Source organism: Echiichthys vipera (genome assembly GCF_963691815.1).
Source record: "Echiichthys vipera genome assembly, chromosome: 16".
NCBI classification, from domain to species: Eukaryota; Metazoa; Chordata; class Actinopteri; order Perciformes; family Trachinidae; genus Echiichthys; species Echiichthys vipera.
The window spans coordinates 8,246,690-8,265,784 of NC_139841.1; the positions used below are offsets into that span (position 1 = coordinate 8,246,690).

Consider the following 19,095-nt stretch of genomic DNA (forward strand, 5'->3'; position numbering starts at 1 on the left):
AGCAGGTAGTCTTCAGGGCTTTCTTCCAAAAAGAGTTTATTTGAACCTGTGAGGGCTCTCAATCTTTCAGCTCAGTGAAAGTGGTAAGTGAATCAACTCACTGCAGCCAGGTGTGTCTGTGTGTGTGTGTGAGTGTGTGTGGCACTGATTGGCGTTGAATAAGCCCAGGTGTGAGGAGGCTTCATACGTCTCCAGTGCTCTGTGCAGACTCATTATCTCAGCATCAGAGGTAGTGAGAGCTTCTCCCTGTGGCTTCTCAAGTTGTTGTTGTATCTATAAACACCAACTCAGAAATTTGCCTGTTTCCCAGTGTGTAACTTGGGGTGCTGGAGAGTTTGTTGGGACTCCAGCCTTTTGGGTTATCAAAGGTCTCCTAGAAAAGCCTTTGCCTTTTTATTTTGTGTTTTCTGGGTCTCCTGGACTAATTTGGTTTTGTGTCAGCTGTTTGGCAGCAGTGGTAGAGTCTATCTTCTTAGTGCTTTTTTCCCTTTTCCTATCTATTGCAATTTTGTGGTGATCCTAACTTTGAGACACCCAAGGTTCTGCACCTGCGACCCAAGTTATAACTTTAACCCTAAGATAATGCTAGCTAGCTGCTAACTTAAGTTATGATGCTTATTTAGTATTGACAGATTCCTTTGGTGACTCGGATGTAGCGTCTACCCTTTTCTCTGCTTGATGCCAGCAGCTCGAGGCTACATCTACACTAGCATAACAACCTGAATCTATGGTTTTGATACAACTAATTTCGAATTAATCCTCTTTTACTTTGGATTCTTTCAAAACTGATTTGGGGTAAAATGAAAGCCCTAGTTTCTACCGTCAGTTGCACTTGCAAAATCAATCTGCATTCCACTGCTAAATCAGATACTGCTACTTTTTAAGCATGCACTAAGTTCCATTAGCACGGAAGCCACCCTGCTCCTCGGTGTGTGGACGGGGCTGGCCTTTAAATCATGATGTCAGGCTTAGTGGATGATGACTGTTAGTCATTGGCGCTGGATCCCACCCTACCCGAATCTCCAACTGAGCTGTTGCTGGTCGAGTGGCACTGCGGGAAATGTAGATGCCTGGTACTGACAAGAAAGAAGAATGTGTGGAATAAAAAAATATATATCTCTTGTTCTGCTATGTCGATTTTGGTACTTTTTGATAATGCTAAATCAGTGAAGTACTCTTTTAAAGTGGCACGGACACAAACAAGAAATCCAACAAACAGCAGAAATGTTAGTAACTTTTTTCTTTTCAACAAATTCTTTTGTTTAACTTGTTCGATCTCTGAGTTTGTCCCTTATCTGTGGGGTTTCAAGCAAATAAATAAGCTGAAATAAATAAAAACTTTGCTTCAAAGAGGTCATTAAAATAATTATTTATTCAAAGTCAGAATAATACCATGAATTACAAAGTCAGTGTAATTGTAAGGGAAAACAAAAAGCCTGAGCACAGACATGAGCACACAATCACATGTTTCTGTGAAAAACATGACTCTCACCCACAAGACCGCAAATCATGTTCTGTGTGAAACCAAACGTTTGGGACTTATTTGCGTTGACTACTTAGGTACATAACTAAAGTTACGTAACACACATAATTATCTTAACACAAACCACAATTATTTCCTTAACCTAACAATGTAGATGAGTTTGAATTCACAACATTAACCACATGTTGCAAAGTGAGGTACATAGGGTGTTATAGTTCGATGCGTACAGTTACCCATTGCATTAAAAAGTGACGCCAAGGGGTCTTGACCAAGCGTCCATGATGAGTTAGAAATGGGAGCGGGTTGGTTTAATATACCTTTGTTTAAACAGCTGACTAAGGCCATGGTAATGTTAGTGTAATTAATTTTAGAACTTTACTAATGGCAACCAACAGATATCCCACATCGGTCCTAACTTGCAGTTCACCATGGTACCGTTAAGCAGGGCAGACACTTTACAGACAGTGGCTGTGGCTATGCCTGTAGTTCTGGCTGATACTGTTCTATGATATAAAACTGAACTAAGCCACATAGTCTGTACATTCCTGCTATATTTTTACATATCCATACATAGTAGAATTTCACAAAGTAATGCTTACTCTCTTTTAAACGTTGAACTTTTGATGTCAGTAAGGAAATATGAAGACCCAATGAGGGTCCTTGTGAGTGAAATGCCACACCCTCAACACCTTGTTTTTGTTCCTATTTATGTCTCCAGTTGTGAAATGAACAAAGATTGTCAGGGTGATGGACAAAGCCTGCAGGAATGTGATTTTCTCATGCTGTTATCTCGGAGGGGGCCCTCTCCCCCGGCCTCGGCCCGGTCCACCACCTGGCACTGGTCCAGGTCCTCTTGGCCCCGGCGGACGGCTCACCGGCCCTCGAGTGTTAGGGTTGGGCGAGGCCAGAGCCACATCTTTTTCCAGGTTAACACCTTTACCGGCTGACCCAGGCTTTGTCTTAGTTGGCTTTGCTTCAGGCTCCGATGTCTTTTCTGTTTAGACAGGGACAGTGATAAATCAACTAAATCTCTATACTTTCAGTAACATGTTAGTTTTAAATTCACAACCTTAATACCTTAATACAGCTCTTTTATTTATCACAAACATATGGATATCATATTAGTGTTTGATATCCAGAACGAATTGTAGTTTTATAGTATTGTAGGGGTGAAAATTTTGAGATACGCAGATACAATGCATCTCTGTTTCATTTTAACACTTTACAGTATTAAAATCTGCACATCTATTTATTTCATATATGTCTGTATAGGTCGACCGGCTGTCCAGGAGTTTACTGACCAGGCTCTGATGGAGCAGGGGGCATGAGGGACCGATTTGGTAGCAGGTCCTCCAGGTCTTTCATGACCTGGTTGGTGCTGTCTGTGTTGTTCCTCCGGTTCTTTTCTTCATCACGAGCCTGGAGAGAGAGAGAGAGAAAATAATTAGTAGGCAGAAAACCGTTAAAAATATGTCAGGAACATGCTTCAGGGATAAGATTGACAATATATTTTTCCTACTGTTAACAAATCCCATGAAAAGACCAAAACAAATCAATACTTTCGGACTTCCCTTCCCTGTCTGTGGCTTTCAGCCCAAAGACCATTGGTTGCTACTGAAAATGTAAATCTTTAAAAAACACTTTAAAAATATAAAGTTTGATTTTTATAAAGGCTCAGTAATTTCCTAAAACCGCTGGTCACTGTAGTTTTTATCAAATGTTACTCAGACAGAGTAAATAGTGCATATGTTAGGAAATATTTTCAGCCAAGCTTTGATACACATTCAGTTACAGCAGCAGGCTGGTGTATGGTAACCATTCTGTCTTAGCCTTTAGAATGCTAATGTTTGCTAATTAACACTGAACACAAAGTACAGCCGAGACCCATGGGAATGCCATTAGGTACGACTAACAATGCCATGCCTTGAGCTACGCAGCTAGTGTGGTTAAAAATAAGCTGAACAGCAAGCTGCACTTCTTTGTAATCAGAAGTATTTTGGTTAAATTATTCGCTCAGTTCAGTAGTCTGCAGTTCTGTACAGCACCCCACACTATGCATTATTTTTATCCCCATTCTCTACTTACCATCTGCATCTTCTTCTTCAGCTCCATGTTCGAGTTTTGATAGGCCTCAGACACTGAGTTTAGATAGTAGATGGCCAGTCTGTGAAGGACAAAGGATTTGTTGTGTTGTCAGACCACAAATAATTTGTGTAATCACACACAATGTGATGTGTAATGTGTGTGTGTGTGCGTGTGTGTGCGTGTGTGTGTGTGTGCGTGTGTGTGTGTGTGTGTGTGTGTGTGTGTGTGTGTGTGTGTGTGTGTGTGTGTGTGTGTGTGTGTGTGTGTGTGTGTGTGTGTGTGTGTGTGTGTGTGTGTGTGTGTGTGTGTGTGTGTGTGTGTGTGTGTGTGTGTGTGTGTGTGTTTACAAAGGTAAAATATAGTAGAGGAGCTTTTAATGTCTTTTTTTATTATAAGGCAGGCCAAGGTGCTATGTAAACTGAGAAAGTATCAATCCACAGAGAAATGTGCACAGCTTATATTTAACAACTGTTTCAGGACTTCTGTACAAGTTGTGATGTCACAACTTTACTATATAAACATAGAAACTAAGTACTAAAGTGGTGGTCCAGTCATTCCCCGGATGCAAAGACGGTGCAAAGACGACCAGAGCACAGACATGAAAGATCAAGAAACACTGATCCAATCAGAGCAGACAGGGCTTTTTCAGGAGGGGGTCTTAAAGAGACATGTGCTAAAATGATATAAGGTGAATACAGGTATATTCAGACAGACATTATGAGAAAAATAATTTGTTTGTTTGAACATTAGAGCATGTAAACATGTTTAAGCCTCCTCCACACTTACACCATGAGCAGTACAGCTGGTATGATGAGGCCTGGGTTGGCCGCATAGCTGAAAAGCGTCCCCATGAAGGCTGGCAGATCCAGGTCGATCGTCTCCATGATCACATCAAACATCTTTGGCTTTCCACTGCAAACATCAGCATGGTCAACATCCGTATGTGATTTATATATGTGAGTATTTGCTCATTTCTAACTATGCTCCTGTATCTCGTTATTTGTTATGTATAACTTTTTTCATATGTGCCGTTACCTGAAGGGTCCACAGTCAAATGAAGGCGGCAGGGTCATGATGGTGTAAACCACAGGTAACAGACTGAGGAAGAGGATGAGGAGCAACAGACCCATGTAGAAGTTGTTGGACTTGGAGGCCTTGAAGACTCTCTCGTGGGGGACGTTGGTGGCCATTACAGCCCAACACTGATAGTACATGGAGCTGAGGAGGCGCAGCACGTTGATGCCGACCAGCCCAGGAGCATAGAATGCACCCATCCTGAAGTACACCGGAACATGACAGCATGAAATGGGATAAAATGGTGTGTAACAAATAATTAAATATGAAATCTTTCTAGTTATGTTTAATTGATTTAAGTGTGAACAGACTTTATACTCTTTGTTTGTGGAAATAAGTTTGATATCAACACATTTCAGCTTAAAAGAAGTGGTAGTCAAGTTATTTTGACAAAACTAAAAAAAACTTAGAACAAGTAGAAGACAGACAACATCTATGAATTCTCAGCAATAGGGTTGGAATTCTTTTTGGGCTGATAATTACAGGACCACAATATATTTTCATCAGTGAGGGGCAACACACATTGGGCAAGGACACATATAACTGTCAGGTTACATCACTGTCCCAGTGTCTTTCCCTGAAAAGGCACATCTTGGCTACTGTACCCCGACTACTTCTTCTGTCTGTATGGTGCATCCAGTATTCACTAGTTTTATCAACTGTTGCACACCAAATGAGGTGTGTGTTGCACCTGATACACTTGATACACTTGAACTTGAACTAGTCCTTTAGCTATATTTGTCAAAATCAAAAATGTCTTCAAATAGTATCCAAAATTCTGAGACCGCCACCACCTCCTCCTCCTTCTCCTCCTACTCCTCCTTCTCCTTTGAAAAGTCTGGTAAATACTTTAGAAATAAATAATCATATCTACTGTGAAGTACATAATCCATTAGAATGTCCAATTAAGCTCTTTTAAAAATATTTTTAAAGACCTGAGATAATGGAATATAATGTAACATACATACAATCATATAACAGATGGGTACATGCTACAGCCATGCAAGTGGCTCTTGAGGCTGTACTCGGGAACAGCGGTGGTTCGAGTGAATGCTAACACATTTAATTTAACGTGTTAGCATGCTTACATTCACTGGTACTAATTAGCACTAAACACAAACTACAACTCAGGGTGAAATGAATGTAACAGATGTCATGGCAATCCAACCAATCATTGATATTATCTACTCAGTGATCCATGCAGCAACAATCGTGCATGTAAACACACACGTGCACACTCACACTCACATGTATAGAAAAATAGTTCGTACCAGATCATCCCTTGATTGAAGACCAATCCGAGTACATTACCACTGATGTCAAACTCTCCATATGACGGCTGAAATTCAAAAACAACACAGTGATTACTTATCATTTACTGAAAGCTTTAATTATGAAGTTTAACTCACAGTTTAAAGGTATTCAAAAATAACAGTTAAATACTGTACATAAGCCTATTTACCGGGGAATTCATCATTGATTGTGTAAAAAATAACAGACTGGGGAACATAGGACCCTTTCTGTGACAAGCGGTCATAAACAAAACGAGGAACATCAAAACTTTTTTTTAAAAAGGGTCCGATGTTCCCGGTCACATACACAGCAGGGAACATAGGACCCGGGGAATATAGGACCTGGGGAGCATAGGACCCGGGGAACATAGGTATGCTCTCATTTGGACACTGTTGTCTCACAATCCATTCAGATGACAATGCACACATAAATGGGGGGCGTTACTTATAGACGCATCCTAAGTTAACCATTGAAATGAAAATGTTTGAGCTTTCAGACTCACAAATCCAGCCTCTAGGTCCCAGCACCAGCAGTAGTTGAGGAAGCGAACAATGACAGCTCTGGCAAAGTCACCAATCAGGATGGTAAGGTAGGACACCTGGATGTCCGACACTGTCAGCTTCACAAATTCCTGGAACAATACAAATTCAGGAAAGTGAAATGGGGATAAAGTCTGTCATGTTTTCATCTCACACCATTTTCAGAAGCTTTTGATAGTGACTATAAGGTTGAGACATTTTTTCAAATCAAAACGGCAGACTCAAGATGTAAATGTGTGAAGTCGCTGAACCTCAATAAACTACAAATTTTAATCTTAAACAGGAATTTGAAGAATTAATAAGCATTAATTTACAAAAATCAACTTAGTGGTTGAAATCACAGAATTTTTTAGTTTCTTTGCATATAATCTTCAAAACATAGCAGCAGTGACACTTACTAATTAGATGACATCTATAATAATGTTATGATGTCAGTCATTTAGAAAAACTTGTGGCTTGTGTTTCTGTGTCATGTTAAAAAAACAGTAAACCCGTTTTTATTTTCATTACAATGCCGACAGCGGTCTCCCAGCAGGGTCCCCTGATGACATCAGCAGGGTTCATGGGGGGTGGGATGGCATCAGTGTCGTTGACCATACGCGTGTAGTTGGCGTAGTACTCCTTCAAGGCCCAGAGGCTGGCGTTCCTAATGGACCCCTCTTCTTCCAGCTACGAGGCACAAAGTAGTCAAACAGTCGGCAATGACACAAATTTCTATTCAGCATATGGAAAGATTTTATGAATGTCTGGTCGATCACCCATCAAAATCTAACACGATAATGGTTCCAGACCATAGACTGTATAAAAGAAGTGGACGTAGTCACCAAGAAGTCAGCCAATAGTTTGTTGTCTACGGTTTTGAGGCCTCAAGTTTGGCATTTTGGCCGTCGCTAACTTGTTTATTTGGAGCCCTGAAGTGACCATATTTGGATGAGAGGGAGGAGCTAAGTCATACAACGCGGTTGCTTGCACTAGCTTGGTTAGCAAGGCGCAAACAAACATTTTACATTTGAATTGAATTATTTTATTTTTGTACATCCAAAAGCTGAACAAGACATTTTCAGGAAGCCAAAGTGAACTGAAACCACGCTGTGAAAGGGTTAAAAGTTCTGCAACAATAACATGGACAACAACGTGGTAGCAACTTGCCAATCACAAGGTAACCGCGCCCCGAAGGATACCCTGCTCTCCTGTCTATTTTACTCTAAATGGGACCATAAGAAATTAACATCATGCCGTACTGAAGAAGACTTGAACCTAGCGATTGATGTCATAAACTTAGTCGGAAAATGTTTACCGAGGTAATAAATCAAGTGAGAGGTAGGGTAATTTTTGCATTGACTTTGATTCAATCAGACTTATTTTGCAACCAGTGGAGTCGCCCCCCCTGGACAGAAGAAAGAATGCAGCATTAAGACACTTCTGCATCGGCTTCAATTTTCAGAACTGGAGGTTTCTGCCTGTTCCAGACAGGGTCACGAAACAAAACAATGCAGTCTCTCTAAAACAAATATTAATATCATAAACATTCATGAGTTTACAAAATGGTTGAGATTTGTGACTGAGGGACTGTATGCTTGGTAATACTAATACTCTGATATTCCCCTCATAAGCAGAATCTGGAAACTGAAGTTCTGGAGAGACCCCTAGTGGCTTAAATGTTCATTACAACCAAAAAGTGGGGCTGCAAATGTTTAACCTGAGCTTGGCACATCAAAGTTCTTGGGATCATAGAAATCAGAAGAGTTTTAAAAATATGACATATTCTGCGTTGACATCAGGCCCGAGTTTGGTACCAGGTACCACTTTATTTTAGTGTTTCTTGTGTGTGAGGACTTGAGCTGATGGTGGCACTAAATGCAATGTCAGGGGGTCACCTAAATGAGGAAACTGTGTTTTTTGATACAAAACATCTTGCCAGCCGTAGGGCAAAAATAAGACACAGAATCCACAGAAGACCAATATTGTGCTAACAATGTCTGATGGGTTTTGGAAAAGTTATCAACATCAAAGTAGGAAAAGTGTCCAGCTGGTTTGGACTGGGAGAGTACACACACACACACACACACACACACACACACACACACACACACACACACACACACACACACACACACACACACACACACACACACACACACACACACACACACACACACACACACAGAGACACACACACACACACACACACACAGACACACACACACACACACACACACACAGACTGCTAATATACCTTGGTGTTGACCTCGTCAAACAGGGCGAACAGAAAGGTGTAGAGGTTTCCCAGGAAGAGGGCGAAGATGCGTCCGAGCTGCCACTTGAGGGCAATTCGAGGATGGTAGTCCTCCATCTCAGCGATGGTCTCGAACAGAGGAGGACACACCAGACCCAGCAAAGACATGATGATCTCCAACTGTCCAAAACATGATCAGGATCAGGATCAGGATCAGGATCATCTTCTCATTAATTAACTATTTAGTAACTAACACCCTTCCACCATCATCAGTCTCTACATATCTAGTAGAACTAGTAGTAATAGTAATATTGAGAAAGTTCGCTTGTTTTGCATTTTACTGTGTTACCTTTGTTCAATGTCCTATGAACTTGATTGAATTGGTAACAGGGATAATGGTAGTATTGGTGATTGTAGAAGCAGTGGTATTAGCAGTACATAAGCAGAGGCTAGGTGTGTTAGTGTCAGTATATTCAACATAATTATCACTATCTAGATCTAGACTATTTAGATAGTGAACATCATTACCTCGTTCTTCTCGTACCAGCTGAGGTCTGTCCTGTTGGCAAACTCTTGAGACCTCTTCACCACAAAGTAGATGAGGTATCCGCTGCCTCCGAGGCTGCAGGTGATCAGGAAGTTGGCCATGACTCTGAGGAACCTCCGCAGGTGGATGTTCTCATCCTTCTGGTTCTCCTGCTCATCCACGATGGACTCCTGTTCTTGTCAAAGCAGGATTTACATTCAGTAGAGCACTGAATCGATCATTGAGCGCATTAGCAGTGCAGCAGTGAGCTCAAATGGAACTACAGGTGTACTGAAATGAACAGTACATATGCATATGTTTCTTGTTAAATGGTTGCCATTGGTTACTTTAAAGCTGGTGGTGATGGAGGCGTATTTATTGTCAGCGGTCTCTGAGTTGCCTATGAGGTAATCCCAGCTGGTGAACATCTTCCAGGCAAATGTGAACTCTCCTTCGTCTCCGTCTCCACCACCGACATCAGCATTCTTGGCCATTCTGAAAAAACAACACAGCGGGCATGTAAGCAGACAAACCTGTACATTATCAAAATTAATATTGATATCACTAACCCACAAATTCACACTATTGTTTTATCTTTATGTCTTTAAGTTCCGTTATCCAAGAAAGAATGAAAAAGCACTTTATTAATCCCTCAATGGGGAAATTAAATGTTTGAATTTCTTATCCCTTTGTTTGTTTGAGTTACTGCTAACATCCTGCTTTGTTTTGTCTTTTTCATTTACTTTCCCATTATTTCCCAACTCAATTTATTCAAACGATCAAATCAAAACCGGAGCTGGAGGATTTGAAAATGAAAAGCAACCCTGAGCCGGTTGCTGCTGCAGACTCACGTGCGGATCACGACCATCAGGCTGTAGCCAAAGGTGCCGATCCCGACCATGAGGTAGGACAGAGGCAGCCTGAACTTCAGCAAGCCGATGGTCCTCTGGTTGTTGTAATATCCGTAGAACAGGACTGAATATTTGCAGTAGCCCTAAGAAAAGAAGAGGTGCTATTATCATCTCTCATCTTCTGTTAGTGTCTGTGTTGATTTGTGCTACATAGTTAAGCTATTAGGTGTGTTTTTATTACACGAGGAGCAGATTGGATAAGTGAAATCCTCTCTTTGACTGTTGTGTTTGACAGGTCATCAAAAATAATCAGGAGAACAGACTGAGTGAGCTGTGTGAGGAGAAATGTTCTGCTGTATTGTTCATACTGTAATAATCAAAGGATCAACAGAGTCTCATCAAAAGGATGAATTCTTCTGGTGTCCAGATGTTCAAAAAATGGAATTGTCTACACAACACCCGAGTGACATGAAAAATAAAAATTATAATCATAAAAAAATACATATAATAAAAATGTAAATAAATAAAATAAATAAATAAACATGACGTCACATGGAACATCACCTCATGAAAAAAAAGTTTTCAGATATTGTATAATACATTAAATCTTATGCAAAACAAATGTATGTTCCTGACAAATTACCTCAACAGGAGAGTTAACCTCTCCTCTCTTGTATGAAATCTGACTACATAAGTGATTGTGAACAGATTTTCTTTTTATTTGGACTCTTTATAGCAGCATTTCTATCAAACTCACGTTGAAGTCCATGAGGACAGAGTAGTCCTGAGCGGTGGCCTGCTCTGCTCTGGGCACAGTCTTCCTCGGTATGGACCCGTAGGGAAGGCCCATCAGAACCTGGAAAATAAGTAGTAGCATTTAATTGAATGAACTGAATATCACTCTCCAGATAAGCTTTCCTGCTGCCATCAGGGCCTCAAGGCTCTGGAACTGGCTGAGTCAGCGTCATCTTTTCAAGTACTTTTAGTGAGAGGCATGTCCTGATTTTATTGAATTTGTCTGCCATTTACTGGACTGTTATTATTTTTTATTTTGATTTAAAGTAATTTAAAAGTCATAATAAATAAGCCAATGTCTTTGAAATAATGTAAATAGATTTTATTCCAGCGTTTTAATTAAGAAACAGGATTAGAAAATTTCACCTCAGGGATGACTACCAGTCCAAAAGTGAAACCAAAAAGGACCAGGTTCATGCCGTACATCCAGCGCAGGAAGATAAAGTAAGATGCCACAGATGACCCAAAGTGACCTGAGGACATTGAAGAGGTATTTAAGCTGAGCATTTGTCCATAGGCGTCACTGTTCAGCTGGTAAACCCTGCTGTGTGCCTCAAACACGACTTACTCTCCACGTCTTTGATCTTCCTCTCCCAGGGAATACAGGCTGTTCTGAAGTTCTCAAAATCCCGTTGAAACTTGATCCATTTCTGGGATTTAAAAGAAACAATGAAAATTAGAGAAGGAAGACACACAAACAAGAAGGAGAAAAAAAGACAAAAAGTTGGATTTTTGTGCCTGACCTTTGTCATCATCACTTTGTAGGCGTACCACTTCCTGCCTTTTCCTTTGCCCAAAGCTCCTTCAAATTTATCCACAAATTCTTGAGCCTCCCTGTGAAGAAAGCATGACAAAAACCTGTCAGATCAAGGCCTAATAAATGAGCTTGATTGTTTTTTACCCCCACATTTATTTACTTCTAGAGCTTCGACAAATTTCTCATAAGTGATGACTGGTGTTTTGGGGGAAGTGCATATGTACAGTGTCAGATAAAAAGTTGTGTCAGATGTAAAAAGGAAAATGTGTATGATTTTATTAGTGTTCATGTCAAGGCTTGATTCAGTATATGGCTGTGATTCTTGGCTAAAGCCAGACAGGTGTAAGAGATTACTTCAGGTGTACGAGCCTCCGCTTCATCCTCCACGGCTTGTTCCTGATGTTGGCGATGAGTTTCTTCTTCTCTTCCACCTCCTCCATTAGCCGCGCCATCTCTCCCTCAGACATGGACTCCTCCTCCTCCTCAGACCCAGACTTGGAATCAGATGAACTGGAGGCCACAAGAGTGAAAGAGTGAGTTATGTTGAGGCAAACACAATTGTTCATATAACAACTGGACGCTCTGGGAGACTGTGCCTGAGCACAGAGGTGCTTTGAGCTAAATGCTAATGTCAATAAGCAGATGTTTAGCAGGTATAACATGTTAGTTTAGCGTGTTAGCATGCCAATATTTACTAATTAGCACTAAACACAAAATACAGTAGAGGCTGATCAGAATATCATGATAAATTAAAATGTAGAACTGATGGTGATGCTAGAGGAAAAGTCAGGAGATCAATAAAGTCATTAGGATTCATCCACTGAGGAAAAAAAAAATACTCCGGTTGATCAAAGTAGACATTACTTTAAGCCTGTGAATGTTCTCATTTGTCCAGGCCGTCATTATCCTCAAAGCAATTTCAGTCAAAAGCAACTGGACTTGGTTATTCGTCTAGACAAGAGAGACATTACTTTATTTTGAGGGGTCACATGCCAAAAGTCTTGGGAACCTTCGAGGAAGAAAGTACCTCATTACAAGCATTGTTTGTAGCATAACTGAGTTAGCCTAGCATAGCCTAATAGACTAATTAATTATTATTCACAAATGCCTATTACTCTCATTTTATTTATTTTTATTAGTCAATGGTGCAGGCCAAAAGGCCTCTGGACGCAGCCAGACGGACCTTCAACCAATCACAGCAACGAGATGTGACTTAAAACCAATCAAAGCAACGAGATGTGACTTAAAACCAATCACAGCATCGGGATGTGACTTAAAACCAATCACAGCAACGGGATGTGACTTAAAACCAATCACAGCATCGGGATGTGACTTTAAACCAATCACAGCAACGGGATGTGACTTTAAACCAATCACAGCAACTAAATGTGACTTAAAACCAATCACAGTAACTAAATGTGACTTAAAACCAATCACAGCAACGGGATGTGACTTAAAACCAATCACAGCAACTAAATGTGACTTATAACCAATCACAGCAGCTAAATGTGACTTAAAACCAATCACAGCAGCTAAATGTGACTTATAACCAATCACAGCAGCTAAATGTGACTTAAAACCAATCACAGCAACGGGATGTGACTTTAAACCAATCACAGCAACTAAATGTGACTTAAAACCAATCACAGTAACTAAATGTGACTTAAAACCAATCACAGCAACGGGATGTGACTTAAAACCAATCACAGCAACTAAATGTGACTTAAAACCAATCACAGTAACTAAATGTGACTTTAAACCAATCACAGCAACGGGATGTGACTTAAAACCAATCACAGCAACTAAATGTGACTTAAAACCAATCACAGCAACTAAATGTGACTTAAAGCCAATCACAGTAACTAAATGTGACTTTAAAACAATCACAGCAACTAAATGTGACTTTAAACCAATCACAGCAACTAAATGTGACTTAAAGCCAATCACAGTAACTAAATGTGACTTAAAGCCAATCACAGTAACTAAATGTGACTTAAAACCAATCACAGTAACTAAATGACACGGTCTGACACATGCAAGGTGGGGCGGAGCTTGGTCCATTTTGTAGCAGGAAAAAAATGGCGGCCAGGTCATAATCTTTCTCGAGTTCTTGAGTGTGTGGATATTCATGCTCCCCAGATGATAACCCTTCTTATTTTGGCATATCCAAGAGCTTTCTGCAAGCACCCCCCTCAGACCAAAGATTTCAACGTTGTACACTGAAAACTACTGGCCACATATCCATGGATTATGCTGGGGATATTCATGTTCCCCAGAGAAGGACTCCTAATTATTTGGTAACTCCCCCTGACCTTCCCATTTAGACAAAACACTCATGCACATTAATATCCAAATCTTTTAGGCAGATAAGCATGCGTTTTACTGAGCACTGCTATGGTTGACAGGATGAACCCGTTCCATTTTGAATGCTCCGTGAGCTTTACGGTAGTAAAGTTATCTTCACAAACAAGATATCTCATGGTCTAAGAACACAGATTGCAGTGAAATTTGCTGAGCACATTTATCCTTTCCAGAGGAGAACAAATGCAATCTAAAGCTTTTTCAAAAGTCTCCTGGCCAATAGTAATGCTTGGTTGTTATAAGTTGTTGACTTCTTATATTGGGAGTGTAATGAATGCTGCACCCTCCAGGGCTTGAGACTCACCTGGTATTGTTTTTGAAGTTATCAATATGGCTCAGCACCAGATCACAGCGCAAATGTATGTATATACTAGCAATTACATTGTCATTAAAGTATTTGGGTTTAAAGACCAGTGTTAAAATAACTGAGGTAGGTGACTTTTTACCTGTCGTCCTTCTTTTTCTTCTTCTTCTTGTCCTTGTCATTGTCCTTGTCTTTCCCCTTGTCCTTCCCTTTGGCATCCCCCTTTTTACCCTTAGTATCCTCCTCCTCCTTTCCTCCTTTCTTCCCCCCTCCCTTCTTTCCCTTCTTTCCCTTCCCCGCGTCACTGTCCTCCTCATCACTGTCCTGGGCTTTGCCTCCTTTCTTCTTATTGGCCGCTCCTTTACGCTTCTTCTTTGGAGCCTCATCCTCGCTCTCGTCCTCCTCATCGTCTCCACCCCGTTTCTTGGTGGGCTTCTTCTTGTTTGCTCCCCTGCGTCCTCTGGGAGCTTCATCTTCATCCTCCTCATCTTCATCCTCGCTTGCTGTTTTTTTCCCCCGGCCTCTTCCTTTTGCACCTCCTCTTCCAGCTCCCTGCCTCCTATTTGCTCTCTTCTTGGTGGCGCCGTCTATGTTAAGACCAGGTTATGACCAATATAAGACACAACAAATAACAGTTTGGTATTCTGGTCATTAGATTAGACAATAATTATTTTTAAATCAGAACCATGACACACTGTCCACTCACCATCGCTGTCACTCGCATCCGTGTCAATCTCTATTTCAACTGAGAAAAGACAAAAAAAAAAAACACAATCAAATTCTCAACCAGATCAACCGATCATCCGCTCATCCATCTACAACACTAATAAGTGTATTTCTGTTCCACGATTCAGTGCAAAAAAGGGCCATCTAAAAGTCATTTTCTCCACAGTGGTATTTTATATACTACTTTGATTAGCCACACTAGTGGCGTGGCTGTAGGGATGGTAATGTGAGTCGGTCAGTCAGTTTACCACTTTGGTCAACACTAAAATATATCCACAACTGTTGGATAGATTGTTATAAAAGACAGACATTCATGATCTCACCAGGATGAACAGTAAAAACTCTGCTGATCCTTTAACGTTTTAGCTAATGCTATCAAGTTAGCATCGGAATTAGTTCAGTATGGGGTCATCCCTATGTTCCCCTTTTGGGGAAAAAGGGTCCTATGTTCCCCAGTCCCATAAGCCTATGCCTTTACTGATATAATTCAGTATTTTGTTACAGTTAGGGTCCGGGTTAGGGGGTAGGGTTAGGGTCTACATAGGCCTATTTGCGGGGGAATTTGGCACTGATGGTGGAAAAAAAAGACTGGGGAACATAGGACCCTCTCAGTGACAAGCGGGGAACATAGGACCCTTTGAAGGGGAACATCGGACCCTTTGAAGGGGAACATAGTACCCTTTGAAGGGGAACATAGTACCCTTTGAAGGGGAACATAGTACCCTTTGAAGGGGAACATAGTACCCTTTGAAGGGAAACATAGTACCCTTTGAAGGGAAACATAGTACCCTTTGAAGGGGAACATTTTTCCAATGATTTTGCTAACTAATGACAGCAACATACTCACCTGCACTTGTGTGTTACACTAATTAACAGATGTTAAACCTGTTTTAAAATGTTAGCAATGTAATTTTCCCTTAATCTAATAGGGCTACGGAGCTGTTTTTCTATGATTGGGTCTCAGTTTTGTTTACCACACATGCAGGTGCATGCCCTAATTAAGTAGCCTTCCTGTAACATGCAGTTAGTATCATCTCCTGAGCAGTGCTCAAGTTTAGTTTCTGGGATCCAGCCCAACAGGGGTGGAGACAAGTGGGAACAAAAGCACAACCTGTGATAATAGCTACATGTTATGCTTCGTTAAGCTCCTGTTTGTGGAAAAGAACCACAACTCCACACCTCATTAAAGTCTAATGTTGTATTAAGTCTGTAAGTAGCAGTGGTGGAATGGAACTGAGTATATTTACAAGTACATATTGTAAGCTACTTTACTGAAGTGTTTATATCATTTTTTATATATACTTCTACTCTACCATCACGAACCCATCACTCATAATCCAGTCATATGATATACTTATATACACCACCATAATGCATAGTTTAGTTTTAGTTTTTTAGTTTAGATAGTTTATTTTGAATATGTGAAAAAACTAAATTATCATACATTAATGGGCAGACATAAAGAACAGGAAAAAAACCAGAGGGAAAAACAAATGTACAATAACAAAGTATAACAAAGTAAACTGAAGAAATATAAATCCTGTTTACAGAAAAGGACGAAAAGGAGTGGGAAGAAGGATAAACTTATTTTATTCCACCCCTTTAAAATAAATATTAAAGAAATAACACTTACTGAAATATTTTGCCTTCTATCTATATAGTAATAATAACAATAATAATACCTTCCATTTGTGCATAGTGAGTACTTTTACTTTTGGCATGTTAAGACGATTGTGAGGCTAATAAGAGTTTGGTTTGAATGCAGGATTTTTACCTGTAACTGAGTATTTGTACACTGTAGTTTTGCTACATAAGTCAAATGTCTGAGTACTTTTCCACCACTAGTTGGTAGTAAGCAGTTGTAAAGATAAATGACAAAAATAGAGAAATAATTACATTTTACAAAACAAATTATTCTCAAATTTGTGTCTGACACGAAAAACGTTGTTTTCTTCCGAGATGAACCGGGCTGCATCACACACGTTTATGAAACAAACAAATGCTCCACTCCTCTAACCTTCTACTCACCATCATCTAGAGCAGTATCTCTTTTTCTCGGCATGATGAAAATTCAAAAGTGTTTGTCCTCTGTTGCGTTCGCCCGGTCTACCCCCCAGCAGGTTGGCTCTCCTCTGCCCCGGCTCCCCGCCAGCACCCAACTCAGGTATCTGACAGTACCGTCACTATGACGACTGCTGCATGTGACCCGCTCTCAACAGGTGTTCTTGGATAGGTGCAGTAAATTCTGGACACCAAAGGTGATCCAATGTGGATTACCAAGCTGAAAGGTTATTCTATCTTACATGTATTGTATTGTTACGACATAGAGGTGGTGATCCACAGCGGTGGGTCACAGCATGGATCATATCAGACCCTTATTGACTCTTATTGAAGTAAAAACAGCATTTCATGTGGCTCTGTTTATGGCTTGACTATTGTGTCCTGCTTTCTTTTTCCTAAAAGGCCAAAGGAGCACATCACCTAAGAGCTAGAGACACTCTCACTCGTCTAGTCATTGGAAACCAACACACACACACACACACACACACACACACACACACACACACACACACACACACACACACACACACACACACACACACACACACACACACACACAAGAAGACCAGACGCCCTAAAGATTTAATGAAGGTTTAGGGTTCCATATTGCGAGGCTCAGTAGGCAAACAGTAAATACCCCAAGATGACCTTGCAGCTGCAGTATTTTCTTTATTTGATGTATTCAATAGAAACACAGCAGGTATAGAGTCATCCGACCTGCAGGAGAGACTGACAGCAGCTCCCTGTGCCTGCAGGGCCTGAAAGCGTATGGAGAAACACCTCAAAGCCCCATTAAATAATAGAGTGGAGCTCATTTTTCACATCCAAAACGATTCCATTACATGGTTATCGGTTCCCACAGGTAAGACTCGGATCATCACACCCTTTTAGACCTGTGCTTGTGTACAGGTTGGTGTGCTTGAGCTGACACATCACATCTGCTGCATTCCTGCCCCCCTATTCAGAGAATTTGAACACAGGGGGTTGGGAATATGACAGCATAATATACTTAAATAACGGTGCCTCGATCACTTTGTCTGTGTTATTGTGTGACTTTGTTGCTCTAAAGCAGGGCTGCCCAACCCTGCTCTTGGAGGGCCACTGCCCTGCATGTTTTAGGTTTCTCTCTGCACCAACACACCTGAATCTGATGATGTGCTCGTTATCAAGCAGCTGATGTGTGATACAGGTTTGAAAATCAACTCAAGTGTGTTAGAGATCGGAGAAACCTAAAACATGCAGGACAGTGGCCCTCCAGGAGCAGGATTGGGCAGCCCTGCTCTAAAGGGTTATGAACTACTAAAACTGACAAACTAGCAGACTGAGGCAGTGGTAGAGCAGCAACGCCCGTGTTCTGTGAGGTACAGGACTGTTTTTGTCAGTGCTGTCTGGTGGCTCTGAAGAGAGCAGAGAACAGCATCGGTCCCCTCCATGTAAACTTAAACAGGGCCGTCTGATGACAATGTAATGTGGTGAAAATGTTCCAAATATAGCCTTTACTTTAACTATTATTGATGGTGGCAGGAATACATTATGCTGCTGCCCCCATCCACTCAAGCTCATTGTTTGCTTCCGTGCTTCTCCTCTGACTGTGTACGACAGTAAGTTAGCGAGGTCATTTGTGGTCAATACAATTAAATTACAAACGTTAGGGAAGAAATCTATCCATGTGTCAAGACATTTCTTAATTTAGCATTTTTTAATTTTGTATTAACATACTATCATGAGAGTCTAAAACTGAAGCCATGGCAGTAAGCATTGACCCATGGTTCCTGTCTGTTATAGGAAAGGTTTTCGTTGCCACCGTTCTCTACGGAGGAATTGTTGGGTCTATGTAAATCATCTATACCTACTCTGTAAAGTGTCCTGAGGTAACTTTTGTTATGATTTGGCACTATAAATAAAATTGAATTGAATTGAATTGGTTTCACAGCAGAGTCCGTCTGATAAGACCTAATATTACAGTGTTCAGTGGCTTCAGAAGTATTCAGACCCCTTCACTTT

General features: G+C 40.7%; 1 protein-coding gene across 1 annotated transcript; it reads right to left on the reverse strand.

Annotated features, from left to right (window-relative positions):
- Window positions 1-2,268: 2,268 nt before the first annotated feature.
- On the reverse strand, window positions 2,269-17,092 carry tmc2a (transmembrane channel-like 2a; the record flags this gene model as incomplete). The annotated part of the gene is made up of 20 exons (XM_083930108.1): window positions 2,269-2,477; window positions 2,785-2,902; window positions 3,569-3,647; window positions 4,355-4,480; window positions 4,604-4,843; window positions 5,914-5,981; window positions 6,438-6,566; window positions 6,985-7,143; window positions 8,711-8,890; window positions 9,239-9,427; window positions 9,584-9,731; window positions 10,088-10,230; window positions 10,845-10,943; window positions 11,249-11,355; window positions 11,451-11,532; window positions 11,626-11,716; window positions 11,994-12,149; window positions 14,447-14,891; window positions 15,011-15,049; window positions 17,059-17,092. The coding sequence occupies 20 exons, from the start codon at window positions 17,090-17,092 to the stop codon at window positions 2,269-2,271; spliced, it is 2,841 nt and encodes a 946-aa protein (XP_083786234.1).
- Between the last annotated feature and the right edge of the window lie 2,003 nt (window positions 17,093-19,095).